Source organism: Sorex araneus, chromosome 3, assembly GCF_027595985.1.
Source record: "Sorex araneus isolate mSorAra2 chromosome 3, mSorAra2.pri, whole genome shotgun sequence".
Classification (NCBI taxonomy): domain Eukaryota; kingdom Metazoa; phylum Chordata; class Mammalia; order Eulipotyphla; family Soricidae; genus Sorex; species Sorex araneus.
The window spans coordinates 9,911,790-9,924,090 of NC_073304.1; the positions used below are offsets into that span (position 1 = coordinate 9,911,790).

At 57.3% G+C, this 12,301-nt stretch overlaps 1 protein-coding gene across 2 annotated transcripts in view; it reads left to right on the plus strand.

The window, feature by feature from the left end:
* Positions 1–11,882, plus strand: part of FBLN5 (fibulin 5) — a 71,858-nt gene extending 59,976 nt beyond the window's left edge. For both annotated transcript variants that reach the window (XM_055132005.1, XM_055132004.1), the window contains exons 10-11: positions 2,342–2,537; positions 10,922–11,882. In XM_055132005.1, the coding sequence (XP_054987980.1) occupies positions 2,342–2,537; positions 10,922–11,083 (358 nt within the window). In that variant the 3' untranslated portion in view covers positions 11,084–11,882. The remainder of the gene's footprint in view (positions 1–2,341; positions 2,538–10,921) is intronic.
* Positions 11,883–12,301: the final 419 nt, after the last annotated feature.

Below are 12,301 nucleotides of genomic sequence, written 5' to 3' on the forward strand. Positions count from 1 at the left end.
GTCAAGTCCTGCCTTTCCGTGAGCGACTGGGGCTGCAGACGATGCTCCAGATCTCCCGTCCACTCTTGGACTCGCTTTTTCCAAGCTGGTTGTAGACGTGGTGATGGACAGTGTTTTTCACAAAATAACCCCATTTATTTACCCCTCTCAGAAATCCCGGCAGGCTACCGAGCGTATCCCTCCCACACGGCAGAGCCCGGCAAGCTACTCGTGGCGTATTCGATATGCCAAAAACAGTAACAACAAGTCTCACGATGGAGACGTTACTGGTGCCCGCTTGAATAAATTGGTGAACAACGGGATGACAGTGCTACAGTGCAACCCCATTTAATACATATTAGCAAATTAAATCGACCTTGTTCAGGGGCCCTGCATTCCTGCAACCCAGCTGGGGCTTGCTCTCACCTGGACCTATTTGGGGCGCCCAGTTCCTGCCTTCTGTGCATCAGACATTTCCTGCCACATGGAAACTGCCCTTTCAGGCCATGTCACTGGCTCAGTGCAGTGCCACTCTCCCTGCTGTTGTGATCCTAGACAATGCTCTGTGGCATGTGATATTTTATGGGGCCATCTTTGCACCAGGGACATTTGACGTGGCTCTTTCGATGCAGCCTGAGAGTGCAAAACTTTGAAAATTATTTTTGCACATTTGCTTATTTGGTGGCCACCGAGCTCCATGGTCTGTCAGACTCTGGGCCAGGCGCTGTGGTCCTTGCTCTGCTGCGGAGTGGAAAAGAGACATGAATACACAGCCACTGTGCATGAGAGGAAGCCCAGACACTCCCTAGGCGGGAGAGAAAGCGAGACCAGATCTAGACAGGGCATAGCTGAAAATGCCTCCGAGGAAAGGTCAGTGGGGACTGGAGTCGGGGAATGCCAGCAGTGCGTGGTGGGAACAATGTGAATGAAGGCTGCGAACAGGAGCAACCCCTTCTGTCTTCGGAGTTGGTGTAGCTGTAGCAGTGAGAGCAGACTGCTAGGAGTTAGAGAAATTGACAGGGGCCACGCCCCCTGAGGTCTGGGCGGAGTTAGGGAAATTGACAGATGCCACGCCCCCTGAGGTCTGATTGGAGTTAGGGAAATCAACAGAGGCCACGCCCTTGAGGGATGGGCGGAGTTAGGGAAATCGACACAGGCCACGCCCCCTGATGTCTGGGCGGAGTTCAGGGAATTGACAGGGCACTCTAGTCCCACTTTATGGATTGGAGGGCACACACTGGTCAGAGGCCACCGCAGAGATCCTCAAGGGCAGTGCAACATAGACAGTGGAGCGGGCGAGGAGAGACTGGAGAGAGAACCCAGAGGCTTTAAAGATACAAGTAGGCAAGGCTGAGCCCCAGTTCTGGACACCCAGGCATAGATTAACAGGAGTCTTTGTCCTATCCTGAATTCTGACCCCAGCAGGACAAGGGACCAGGCATAAGTGGGGTGATGGGGGATAAATCAAGAGGCCTCATGCTTTCCTGGTAAGAAGAGCTTCAAGTTTCTTTGTTATGATAATTCTCTTGCTAGCATTTTTTTTTTCTTTTTGGGTCACACCTGGCGATGCACAGGGGTTACTCCTGGCTGTACACTCAGGACTTACTCCTGGCGGTGCTCAGGAGATCATATGGGATGCTGGGAATCGAACCCGGGTTGGCCGAGTGCAAGGCAAAAGCCCTACCAACTGTGCTATTGCTCCAGCCCTGTCTTGCTAGCATTTTTGGTGAGCTGCTCGGAATCAGATATGTGTCCATGATTTATTTCCGCGATAGGAAGTTGAACAGTCTTAGGTCAAGGTCTCACTGATCATTGCCATTGCAAATGTCATGTCTTATTAGACAGAGTGAATTCCAAGCTCTGGCATGTCAAACGAAAAGGCTCAGTTATGCGTCCTGGCTCCATGCAGTCGAGAATACAGAGGGCCAACCACGCCCTGCCCATTGAATGCCTTTTCTCACTTCCAACATCTGTTAATGAAGTGTGTCTGTACACGAGCGGGCTGGGAGACCAAAGTCACGTTCTGTGACAGACTGCAGGACAGATGCAGAGTGCCTTCACAAATGCTCAAGGCTTATCCTATCTGCCTGCCGAGGCAAAGCCATTCTCTAGGAGTCAAAGCTCTTGGACCTACATGCTCAAGACTTTTTAGATGGGAGCCAGGAGCGAAGTGGGCCTAAGACTCAGTACTTGGATTCTATAAAGCCGTATCTTTTATAGGGCAGATGCTGAGACAGAAACAAAACCCATCACAGGTGACAGCATGTGACGGGGCGAACTCCTTCTGAGGACTTTCAGAGCAAGTACGCCCACCCTCTGGGAAGGGCTGGCTGAGCTCTCACCCCGTGTTCCTTCCCTGCAGCCGCTGTATGTGTCCCGCCGAGAACCCTGGCTGTAGAGACCAGCCCTTCACCATCTTGTACCGGGACATGGATGTGGTGTCCGATCGCTCTGTTCCTGCTGACATCTTCCAGATGCAAGCCACCACCCGCTACCCTGGGGCCTACTACATTTTCCAGATCAAGTCTGGGAATGAAGGCAGAGAGTTCTATATGCGGGTAAGACAAGGTCACGGGGGCTTAAAAAAATAAAGAAGGTCAGGAGGACCCCACCAGGAGGAGCAGGAGTGGAGGGGGAATTAGGGAGGTGGGGGGAGTCAGGTGTGTCCAAGCTTCTGGATCCCATTGCTTTTGGGGTGGCCTTGGGAAAGCTGCTTCTCTCTGAACCCCAGGAGCCTCACCTGAGCCCAGAGACTTTATCACAAGTGGAAACAGGTGTCCTTCCCCCCCCCCCCCGCCCCACAACCTGGGTGAAAGGTGCCTGCAGGCATCCACCCACTCATGAGACCATTATTTATTAATTACCTCCTATGCTCTTCTAGAAACAGTTTGCCATAGTTAACAAATCAGCCTCTAATCCCTGTCCTCCTGGTTCTGATGGTGCAAGACGGTAGAGACCCACAGGTCTGCACCTTGCCTGCCTTGTTCCACCCACTGGCCGCAGTGGCTCTTTAAATCCCAACTGAAATGAGATAAGATTCAGAATTAGATATGCCCATGGTCCCAGCCACACGTCATGAGTGTTTGGGCTGCCCCAGTTCAGAAAACAGTTCCACCGTTATAGAAAGTCTAATTGGAGAATTCCTGGCTTAGCAAACAGTCATAGCTCCTGCGCCCTGAAATCTATTTGCTTATTTGTAGTTTACACACACACACACACACACACACACACACACACACACACACACACACACACACACTTTGTTGTTATGTCCTAGCTGCATCCTGGCCAACCTCCTGGGTGCTCAGGCCTGTTCAGAGAGTTCTGGCTTCACAGGGATGCTTTTCCCCATTTCGGTCTTCGTTTGGACACCTGTCCAAAAAGTGGATTCCAAGAGCTTCCTCTGCAGAGAATCTATTTCAGAAAACGGTCGTGGAGGAAGGCCTGATGTATCAGTTTCTGCCACGGCTGTAAGGAATTACGGCTCACTCGGGGTTTAAAGCAACAGAAATGTACTCTGTGCAGCTCTGAAGCCATTTTCCCCGAGCTGAAATCAAGGTGTTGGCAGAACTGCACTGCCCCCACCCCCTGCCTCTCGGGAAAATCCTCTCCTCACTCCTTCCAGCTTCTGGTGGCTGCCAGCATTTCTTGACTTTTGGCCACATCCCTCCAAGCCTCTGCCTCCCGCTCCCTGTGTATATCAAATTCCTCTTCCTTGCCCTGACATTAGGGCTTGGATTTAGCCTCCACCCAAGCAATCCAAGATAATCTCTCCCATTCAGCCTCACTGCAGAGAGCCAGTTTCTTTATCCAGCGACACTCACCAGTTCCAGTTCTCGGGTATCTTGGGAGCCATGACTCAGCCCACTACCCCCAGGGGTCTGAATGCATCTGTATCAGACTCAGAAAGGGGTGAGCCAAGGTTCTGGTGGGGCGCCGTGGGCAGAAGGACAGGACCAGGGTCCCTCAGTCACTGGGTGGCGCTGCCCGGACCCCTCAGCTTTCTACCCCTGCTTCCTGTTCCCTGTAGACTCTTTCCATCTTCGCCTTTGGGACTCTGAGAAGGGGGCGCTTTCAGCAGCTGCAGTGAGAGCGGAGGACACAATCCACCCTGCCTGTGCCCTCGATCACGTGCTTTTGCCCAAGACCCTTAAGCCTAGCCCATGGAGCGGTGGATCAGAGAATTTGGTTTCTGCGCATGGGTTAGACAGAGATCTGAGTTCACTTTTTTTTGCTGACCAGTTTTCCCTGCGCCACTTGTGGAAGAGGCTTTCCTTGCACCACTGCATATTTTCTGCTTCTCTAGTGAAGATCCACCAGTCAGACACCTGAGGTTCTGTTTCAGGATACTCAAGTCTGTGGGTCTGTCTTTATTCCAGTACACCATGCTGTTTTAATTTCCCCCGCTTTAGAGTACCGCTTGAAGTTAGGGAAAGTGAAGCCTCCTGTCTTCTTCCTCCCAAGAACTGCTTTAGCTACTTGGGGGAATGGGGTGGATCTGAGCTTTGGAAGAAGATGGATGAGTGTGGGGAGAGGAGCTCCCCCAAACTCGTCAGCCCCAGCTCCCGAGCAACCCACCTCTGTGTGCTTCTGTGCACGGGAAGCTGTTTATATATGGACGCTGTGGGTGCCAGTTCTCGGGCACAGAGCCCCCAACTGGGGATGTAAAATCCCACCTCTGTTAGTACCCGCTTCTGTGTGTCCCCCCATAGAATGAAGAGGGGCAGAAGGTGGTTTTGTCTTGGCAAGATTTCACTCCTCAGGTTCCACCCCTAAAGCCCCCTTCATCCAGATGTCCCCCTGGGGCTGGCCTCTAAGAGGCCTCCGGGGGGGTGGGAGGACAGTGTCCTGTAGCTGGGGTGGTGGCGAGAGGCCCCATTACAGAAGTGTTCTCGGGTGCCCGTCAAGAAGGCCAGTGGACGCTGGAAACTCACAGCCGGCGGAGTGTACCCCAGCCTCTGAGAGCAGGAGAAAGGCCCGAGTTCTTTAGCACTTCTAGGGGGAGAATGTCGGGGTGCCGAGGGGAGGGGCAGCAGAGGTACTCGGGGACGGGTGGTGTCTTCTGGAGCGATCTTGGTAGAGGACACGGGCAATGCTGACCATGTGAAGCCACAGGAAGACAGACATCTGCCTTCCACGGCTGCAGCGCCCACCCTACCAGGGCGCCCTTGGTCATTTGGAAGGGTGCAGGAGCCAGGCTGGGGGTGGCACTCTGCAGCCTGCAGGCTGTGCAACCTTGGGCACATTGGCCTCTCTGAGCCTGACTTCCTTATCTGTAAAGAGGGGATAATAATAGTCCTTACTCAGGATTAGAGGAGATCATCCACTTAGCCCAGGCTGGAACACAGAATGATGACCTCCCTCCCTCCTTCTCTCCCTCCCTCTCTCCCTCCCTCCCTCCCTCCCTCCCTCCCTCCCTCCTTCCTTCCTTCCTTCCTTCCTTCCTTCCTTCCTTCCTTCCTTCCTTCCTTCCTTCCTTCCTTCCTTCCTTCCTTCCTTCCTTCCTTCCCCTCCCTCTTTAACCATCAAATAAGTGGGAATTGGCAGGGATGTGCAGCATTCAATAACGTTCTTTTTCTCTCCCTGCTGTCTCCAATCTGCGCACCTCAAGTGTGACCTCTCAGGGGGACCCCACAAGCTGCCCCCCATGTGGTCCCCACGGGACTCCAGCAGTTACGATTGCACCATCTCATTCTTCCATAGCAAACGCCCGAGCTGGTGAGCACGGGAACTTCCATCTCTTCTGCAGCAAAGTACCTTGCCCTTCCCTGCCAGCCAGGACCACCTGCCTCCTCTCTTGTCCCCAGTGACCATGCTGCCTCAGAGGTTGCAGTATGGAGGGTCCAAGGGGACCGGGGACAGGGGTCTTCTTGATTGTGCCATTCGGAAGCAGATTTCGGGGCTCTCTCTGGGGCTCCACCCCAATGTTCTGGCTATTCCCTGGGTCCTTGTGGGCTCTTTGGAGATGTCCCGGAGGACGGTGCATGGCCGTCCCCTGGTGTGGGCCAAGGAGATCCACCCTCGGGCTCCGGCCTTGCCAGCCCGTTTGTCCACAACAGCCTGTCACGGGGTGGGGGGACCAGCAAACGCGGCCGGGGCTCTCCCCAGGCCCAAGTTGCAACAGCCCCCGCAGGGCCATCCTCAGCTGAGGCCCAGAGCAGCGAGGGGCCCGGCCGGGCAGCCTGTGCCACGTGGGAGACAAGGCTCGGGGTGTCTTAACGGGAGTCGGGATCCCCCCGGCCCCCTGAGCTTTGGGGCTCGGAGAAACCGCAATGCGAGCAGACACCTGCTCCCGTGCCCACTCGCACCGCCAGCGTGCAGACCCCGAGCAGACCGTCTGCTGAGTGCGCTGGTTTCTCCTCTGTGGCTGCTGTCGCTGCTGCCGGGAGGGAGCCAGCCCCTGGCCCGGGAGGTCGGCAGTGCTGTCCGAGGGACAGGGCGTCCTGGCGCAGGCGCTGCGTGGCTGCTCGGTCTCCCAGCCCTCCTGCCTCCCAGGGTTGCTGATTGTCCCCTAAGCCCGTGGGCAGAGTCTCATTTTCACATGCACAAGCACCGTCTACTCACAATGTGCATACAAGCACACATGCACATCTATGAGAGCACATGCAGGCCCACACATGTACGCCGGCCGCTGTGTGCACCCACATACACACCCCGTACACACAAACACATCCATGCAAGTGGACGTGCCGTGAACATACCACACACATATATGTACATATACACATACCATGGACTGGGGTGATAGCACAGCGGGTAGGGCGTTTGCCTTGCACGCAGCTGACCCAAGTTTGATTCCTCCATCCCTCTCAGAGAGCCCGGCAAGCTACCGAGAATATCCTGCCCGAACGGCAGAGCCTGGCAAGCTACCCGTGGCGTATTCAATATGCCAAAACAGTAACAACAAGTCTTACAGTGGAGACGTTACTGATGCCCACTCAAGCAAATCAATGAACAACCGGACGACAGTGCTACACATATCATGAACACACATGCACACAAGCACATGTGCACACTGAGCACGCAAAAATGCATGCACACACATACTGTGCGTGCGCGCACACACCACACACACACACACACACACACACACACACCAAGCTCTGTCGGGACTCTAGCTCACACTGAACCCCAGGCTGAGGGCCGCTGATTGGCTTTGGCTGGTTGACTTGGAAACGCAGTGAGGGCCAGAAGAAGGAGCTGGGTCACGGGGTTCAGACTGTGCCAAAGTACACTGACCCCCTGACCCACGGCGATCAGGTGGGGAGGGAAAGGGAAGCTGACTGGCTGCTGGCCACACGTCAGACCACGCCATCCACGGCCGATCCAGAGCAGCGGGTGTGTAGGACCGGGGCCAGCAAGACCCAGGTGTGGGGGAGGGGGCCGGGCGGGGTGCCGGCCGCCTCCTCCACTTGGCACTCTCTGCCACTCTCCCTTCCGGCGTGGGGCCACGAAGCATGTGGCTCTGAGTCAGGCGCAAAGGAGACGTGCGTCTGCCCTGCGGAAGCTGGCGTGGGGAGGAACGAAAGAACCGCACAAACGCTGACCAGGGACCGAGTGTATTTGGGATGGTCCCGACACATGAGAGAGTGGGGGTGTGCGGAACAGCGGCTGGGAGCACGGTTCAAGAGCAAGAGCCGTGCCCGCCCCGTGCTGGGGGTGTCCTTCACCTCCTTAGGGAACTCAGTAAGGTGGCAGAAAGGGCAGAGAAAAGCCTGGCATCACCACTGCCACCACCACCGTGACCCCCCTTGCCATCACCCCCATAACCGTCACCACGACCACAGTCACCGCGATCACCATAACCACCTCCACCATCACCCCCCGCCATAACCACCATCACCAGTGCCACCACCATCACCATTGTGACCATTTGGCACCAGTGACCATTCAGGCCACCGACGACTAGAGGCTCCCGGAGGCTTATGTCACTAGTGCTCTGACTCGGCGTAGTGAGAGGGCGGCCGGGAGAGGCTCAGAGAACTGAGGGCAGAGCCTGGCATGCAGAAGGCCCAGGCTCGTCCCCAGCTCTGCCCGGTTTCCTGGGCACTCCCAGGCGCAGCGGCAAGAGGGGCCCATGAACCCCCCAGTGGGGCCTCAAAACAAAACAAAACAAAACAAAACAAAGCGAGTCAATAAAAAACAGTGCGGAGAGAGGTGGCCGTCCTCAGCTTCCGGACGTGTACCCTCCCCCACCCCCAAGGGGAGTGCAGAGCAGACCCTGAAGGGTCCCGGGGGTCCAGGGTAACTCCAAGTGGGTGGGTGACGATTCTCTTCCATTCTGGAGACTTGGCCAGGGACAGTCATAAGCTCTCCCACTGGCTGTAAGACGGCGATCTGAACTCAGGCCTTGTATGCAGCGAGGCCAGGGTTCGGCCTGGACACGGGACTGTCCCCTGGGCACACTGGGATCCACCCCCCACATCCCAGTCCTGAGAGCAGCCCCCAAACCGGCTCGTCCCCCGAGCCGAGACTAGTACATTTCAAACCAAAACAGAAGCCGGAGCGTCCCTCCCGCTCCAGGGGCTCCCCGCACACCCTGGGCCTGGGCTCACACAGACAGGAAGGCCAGTGAGGTGTTTGCAGATGCCAAGGCCCTGGGCACTTCCCCTGGCGCCCTGCCCCGCTGCAGACCTGGCCCCAGGGCCCCGAGGTTTTGCAAGAGGTGACAAGGAAGTGCACCTGGTCCCCCCGGCCGTGGAGGTGGCGGCTGCTCGGCTGCTGACGGGAATGGAGGGGACAGATGCCAACAGGAAGCTGCATCTGGGACGGCTCTTGGGCAGGTCCCAGCCCTGCCCTTGACACACTGTGGCACCTCCGGGGCCTGGAAAGACCTTGATGGGGGTGGGGGGGTGGGGAGCCGTCCCGGCAGGGGCAGGAAAAACACCTGGTGTGGCTTTCTTTCCACCAGCCCCGTCTCCGGCTTTGGCGGAGCATTCCGGTTCTGGGCGGCAGAGAAGCAGCAACTCTGTGGCCCCCGGTGTCTGCCCGTGGCACCTGTCCAGCAGGGCCATGCCAGGGAGACGGGAAATACACCCCATGGGGGGAGAAAGGCCTGGGGAGGGTGCAGGAGCTTGTGAAGGGCCTCCCTTGGCTCTGCCCCCTTGGCCGAGTGACCCTAAGCAGTACCTTAGTCCTGCCGGTCCCCTCCCCCGCCTGCTGCCGGGTGAGATGGGGGGATGATGAAACACCCCTTGTGCGGCTCCAGGATCTGTCCTTTGTAAAAAGCCAGCACTTTTCCCTTGTTCTCTTGTCCAGGAACCGTCGGGGACGGTGACAAGCTCCAAATTCCAGTCCCGGAGGGCCTCCCCGCCCCCTGCACGCTCTAAGGCACCAGGCGTTTCTGGGTCTTTGGTTCTGTTTTGTTTTGTGTCCCTCCTGCAGGTCTCTTCCGGCAGAGCTGGGACCTGTGTGGCCTCTGGTGCTTGGGCTGGTGGCCTTAGAGGTGACCATGGTCATACTCAGCTGTGCTTGAGAGGTGGGGGGGTGTCATGCAGTGCAGTGCTGGGGGTCGGACTCAAGACCTTGCATGTGCGAGGCATGTTCTCTGCTCCATTGAACATGAACATGAACTAAGTGTGTGCATCTGCAAGGCGTTGCAGGGGAGCCCTGTCTTTGAGGGGCGGGTGCTGGAGCGATGTCAGGGCTCCTAGGCAGCTTGAGGGGAGGAAAAACAAAGTTATTTGTGTGTCTGCAATGACGGGGTCAGAGAGTGGTGAAGCAGGGGCGGGGAGGGTCGGGTCCTGGGTCTAGATGGAGCTCTCGCCAGGGCCCTAGTGGGGGAGATTAACCATTCTGCTCCCCCTGGCGTCCTCTCCCACCCCACCACACACACACACACACACACACACACACACACACACACACACACACACAGAGCGTCCTTTTAGCAGCCGCAGCAGAAGATCCTGGAACGGACTCCTGGAGCCCTTTCTTTGTAAAACTCGGGTCGTGGCGAGGGAGAAAGCTGGAAGGGCTGGCATGCCCACTTTGCTATGCCGGAGCCCTGGATCCAAGTCCCTGGTCTGCCTGGTGCCCCGAGCACTGCCCGGAGGAACCCCCAAGCTCGGAGCCTCTAAGCGTGCCGGACGCACCCCCTCGCCCTGCCCCACGGCAGCCTAGGGACGTTGGGGGCTGCTGCTAGGGACTCTAAGAGACGGGCGGAAGTGACCATCTGAGCTGCAGCTGGCAACTCATGGCTCAAGGCAGATTCTCTGGTGGGGCCGGGGAGGTGGCGCAGATGGCTGGGGTGTGGCCTTTTCCTCGGGAGAGCCCCGGGTTTGGTCCCTGGCACTGTGGAGCCCCCCGTGCTGGGAGTAGCCCCCGTGCCTCCAGCGGCCACAGTTTCCCAGATACTCGCCGAGCACCTGCGGGGGGGGGGTGTCCCTGCCCCCAGCTGCTGCGTTTGCAGTGCTCAGAGCCCGGTAGAGACTGAGGCATCGGACGTGGCCCTGGAGGAGTGTAGACCTGTGGTTCTCAACCCTCTCACACCTGCACCTGTGGACCCACATCTGGCTGTGGGCTGGAGGGGGAGGATGTCAGCAGTATGGGTACTGGCACATGGGAATAGAGGCAGTGTCTGGGGACCCCGGGGAATCCCCCCCATCAGATTGGGGGTGCTCAGGGAGGAAGTAATGTCTCAGGTAGGACCCGAAGAATAGGCAGGTGAGGAAGAGCAGGGGGGGGTCAGTCTGACTCGAGCGGGCCAGGGCTCTATGAGGGGGCGCTATGGCCAGACCACCCAGCCTCCCACTCGGGAGAACGTTGGGGAAGTTGCAATCCCCTCCCGATGGCCTCCTGCTCGCCCCCCCATCCCCCGCACTCCATGGCTGCAGGGTGTGTGTGTAGCGGGGGAGTGTCGGAGTGGGGGCTGCTCCCCCGGCTCCTGAGGTTGGGAGTCCGGCCTGTCTTCACGGTGTCCCCCCTTCTGTCCCACCTGCAGCAAACGGGGCCCATCAGCGCCACCCTGGTGATGACACGTCCCATCAAAGGGCCGCGGGAGCTGCAGCTGGACTTGGAAATGATCACCGTCAACACCGTCATCAACTTCAGGGGCAGCTCCGTCATCCGGCTGCGGGTGTACGTGTCACAGTACCCGTTCTGAGCCCCGGCCGTCGCCGCTGACAGCGCCTGTCACAGCCCGCGGGGACAGCAGAGGAGCCGAGGAGCGGAAGCCGAGCGCCTTTCCTGCTGAGTGTCTCCCGAGGAGGCGGCCCAGGGCCTGACCCGCCCGTTTTCATGCTGACCCGCCACTTGGCGCGAGTTTGCCCCTAGCCCCTCCACGGCAGCCACCAAAATGTCTTGTTCTGGGCACCCTGAGCGTCCATACCCCACAGGCCAGGGTGCCAGTCTTGTAGCTCATCTCCAAGATGGTCCAAGAAAGTAGCTTCGCTTTGCTGGGGTGCGAGTTTCCAAGGTGGGGGGGGTGCGCGGCGCCTCACCCCCTCCACGCTGCCTTCCTCGCTCTCGCTGACCGCTGCTTTGCCGAGGCCCCGTGAGCTCGGGGCACCGGGCTTAGCTAGTTTGCTTCTTGCCTGAGGAAGGGGGTCGAGAGAAACGCTGGCAGGAGTGAAGGAGGTCTCAAGGAGTCGATTGCAAAACTATCCCTGGTATTTGCAGCCATAAAAGGAGTTTTAGTCGTCCTGAAATCTGTATAACGGTTTCATCTTTCCTTGTTCATTTGGAGTTTCTTTAAAAAAAAAAAAAAAAACGAAACCCCAAACGTAAGTGGTAGAGTTTCTTCAAGGAGGCTGGAGACACATACTAAGCTCTGCCTCTTTCCAACCCAATCTCCTGGCCTTGCCAGCGCCAACGTGTTCTCCGAGGACCCCTTCACTGTGCTTTCTTGCCGAGTTGGACCCACCTGGGTTGGAAGGCAGAGGTCTCCAAACTGATTAAATATTTGAAGAGAGCTTGTGTCCAGTTCATTTTCACATTACGGGGGATTTGCTGTTCTGGGGCCGGGTCGAGTTCGCTTTAGAGCTGTGAGTTGTGTCGTGGCTGGGAAAGCTTCTTGGGAGGGCCAGATCTTTGCCCTGTGGCTCATGCGGTGGGACTGAGGACCAGAAGATGGGTTTGGGGGTGAGGGTGGACCTCTTGGGAGACAAATATCGAGCCTGAATCCGGCTTCATTCCATGCGGAAATAGTGTATGGCCGTGTGTCATCTGAGGCCCTTTGCAGAACTGGAAAAACTCAAGTGGCTTTTCTCCAACCCCGAGATCTTCCTGGACAGCCCTGGAAGACAACTAGTGGGACTTTAATAAAATAATTATGATTATTATTTTTATGTGAGGGGGAGCACAGCCAGCAGTGCTCAGGACT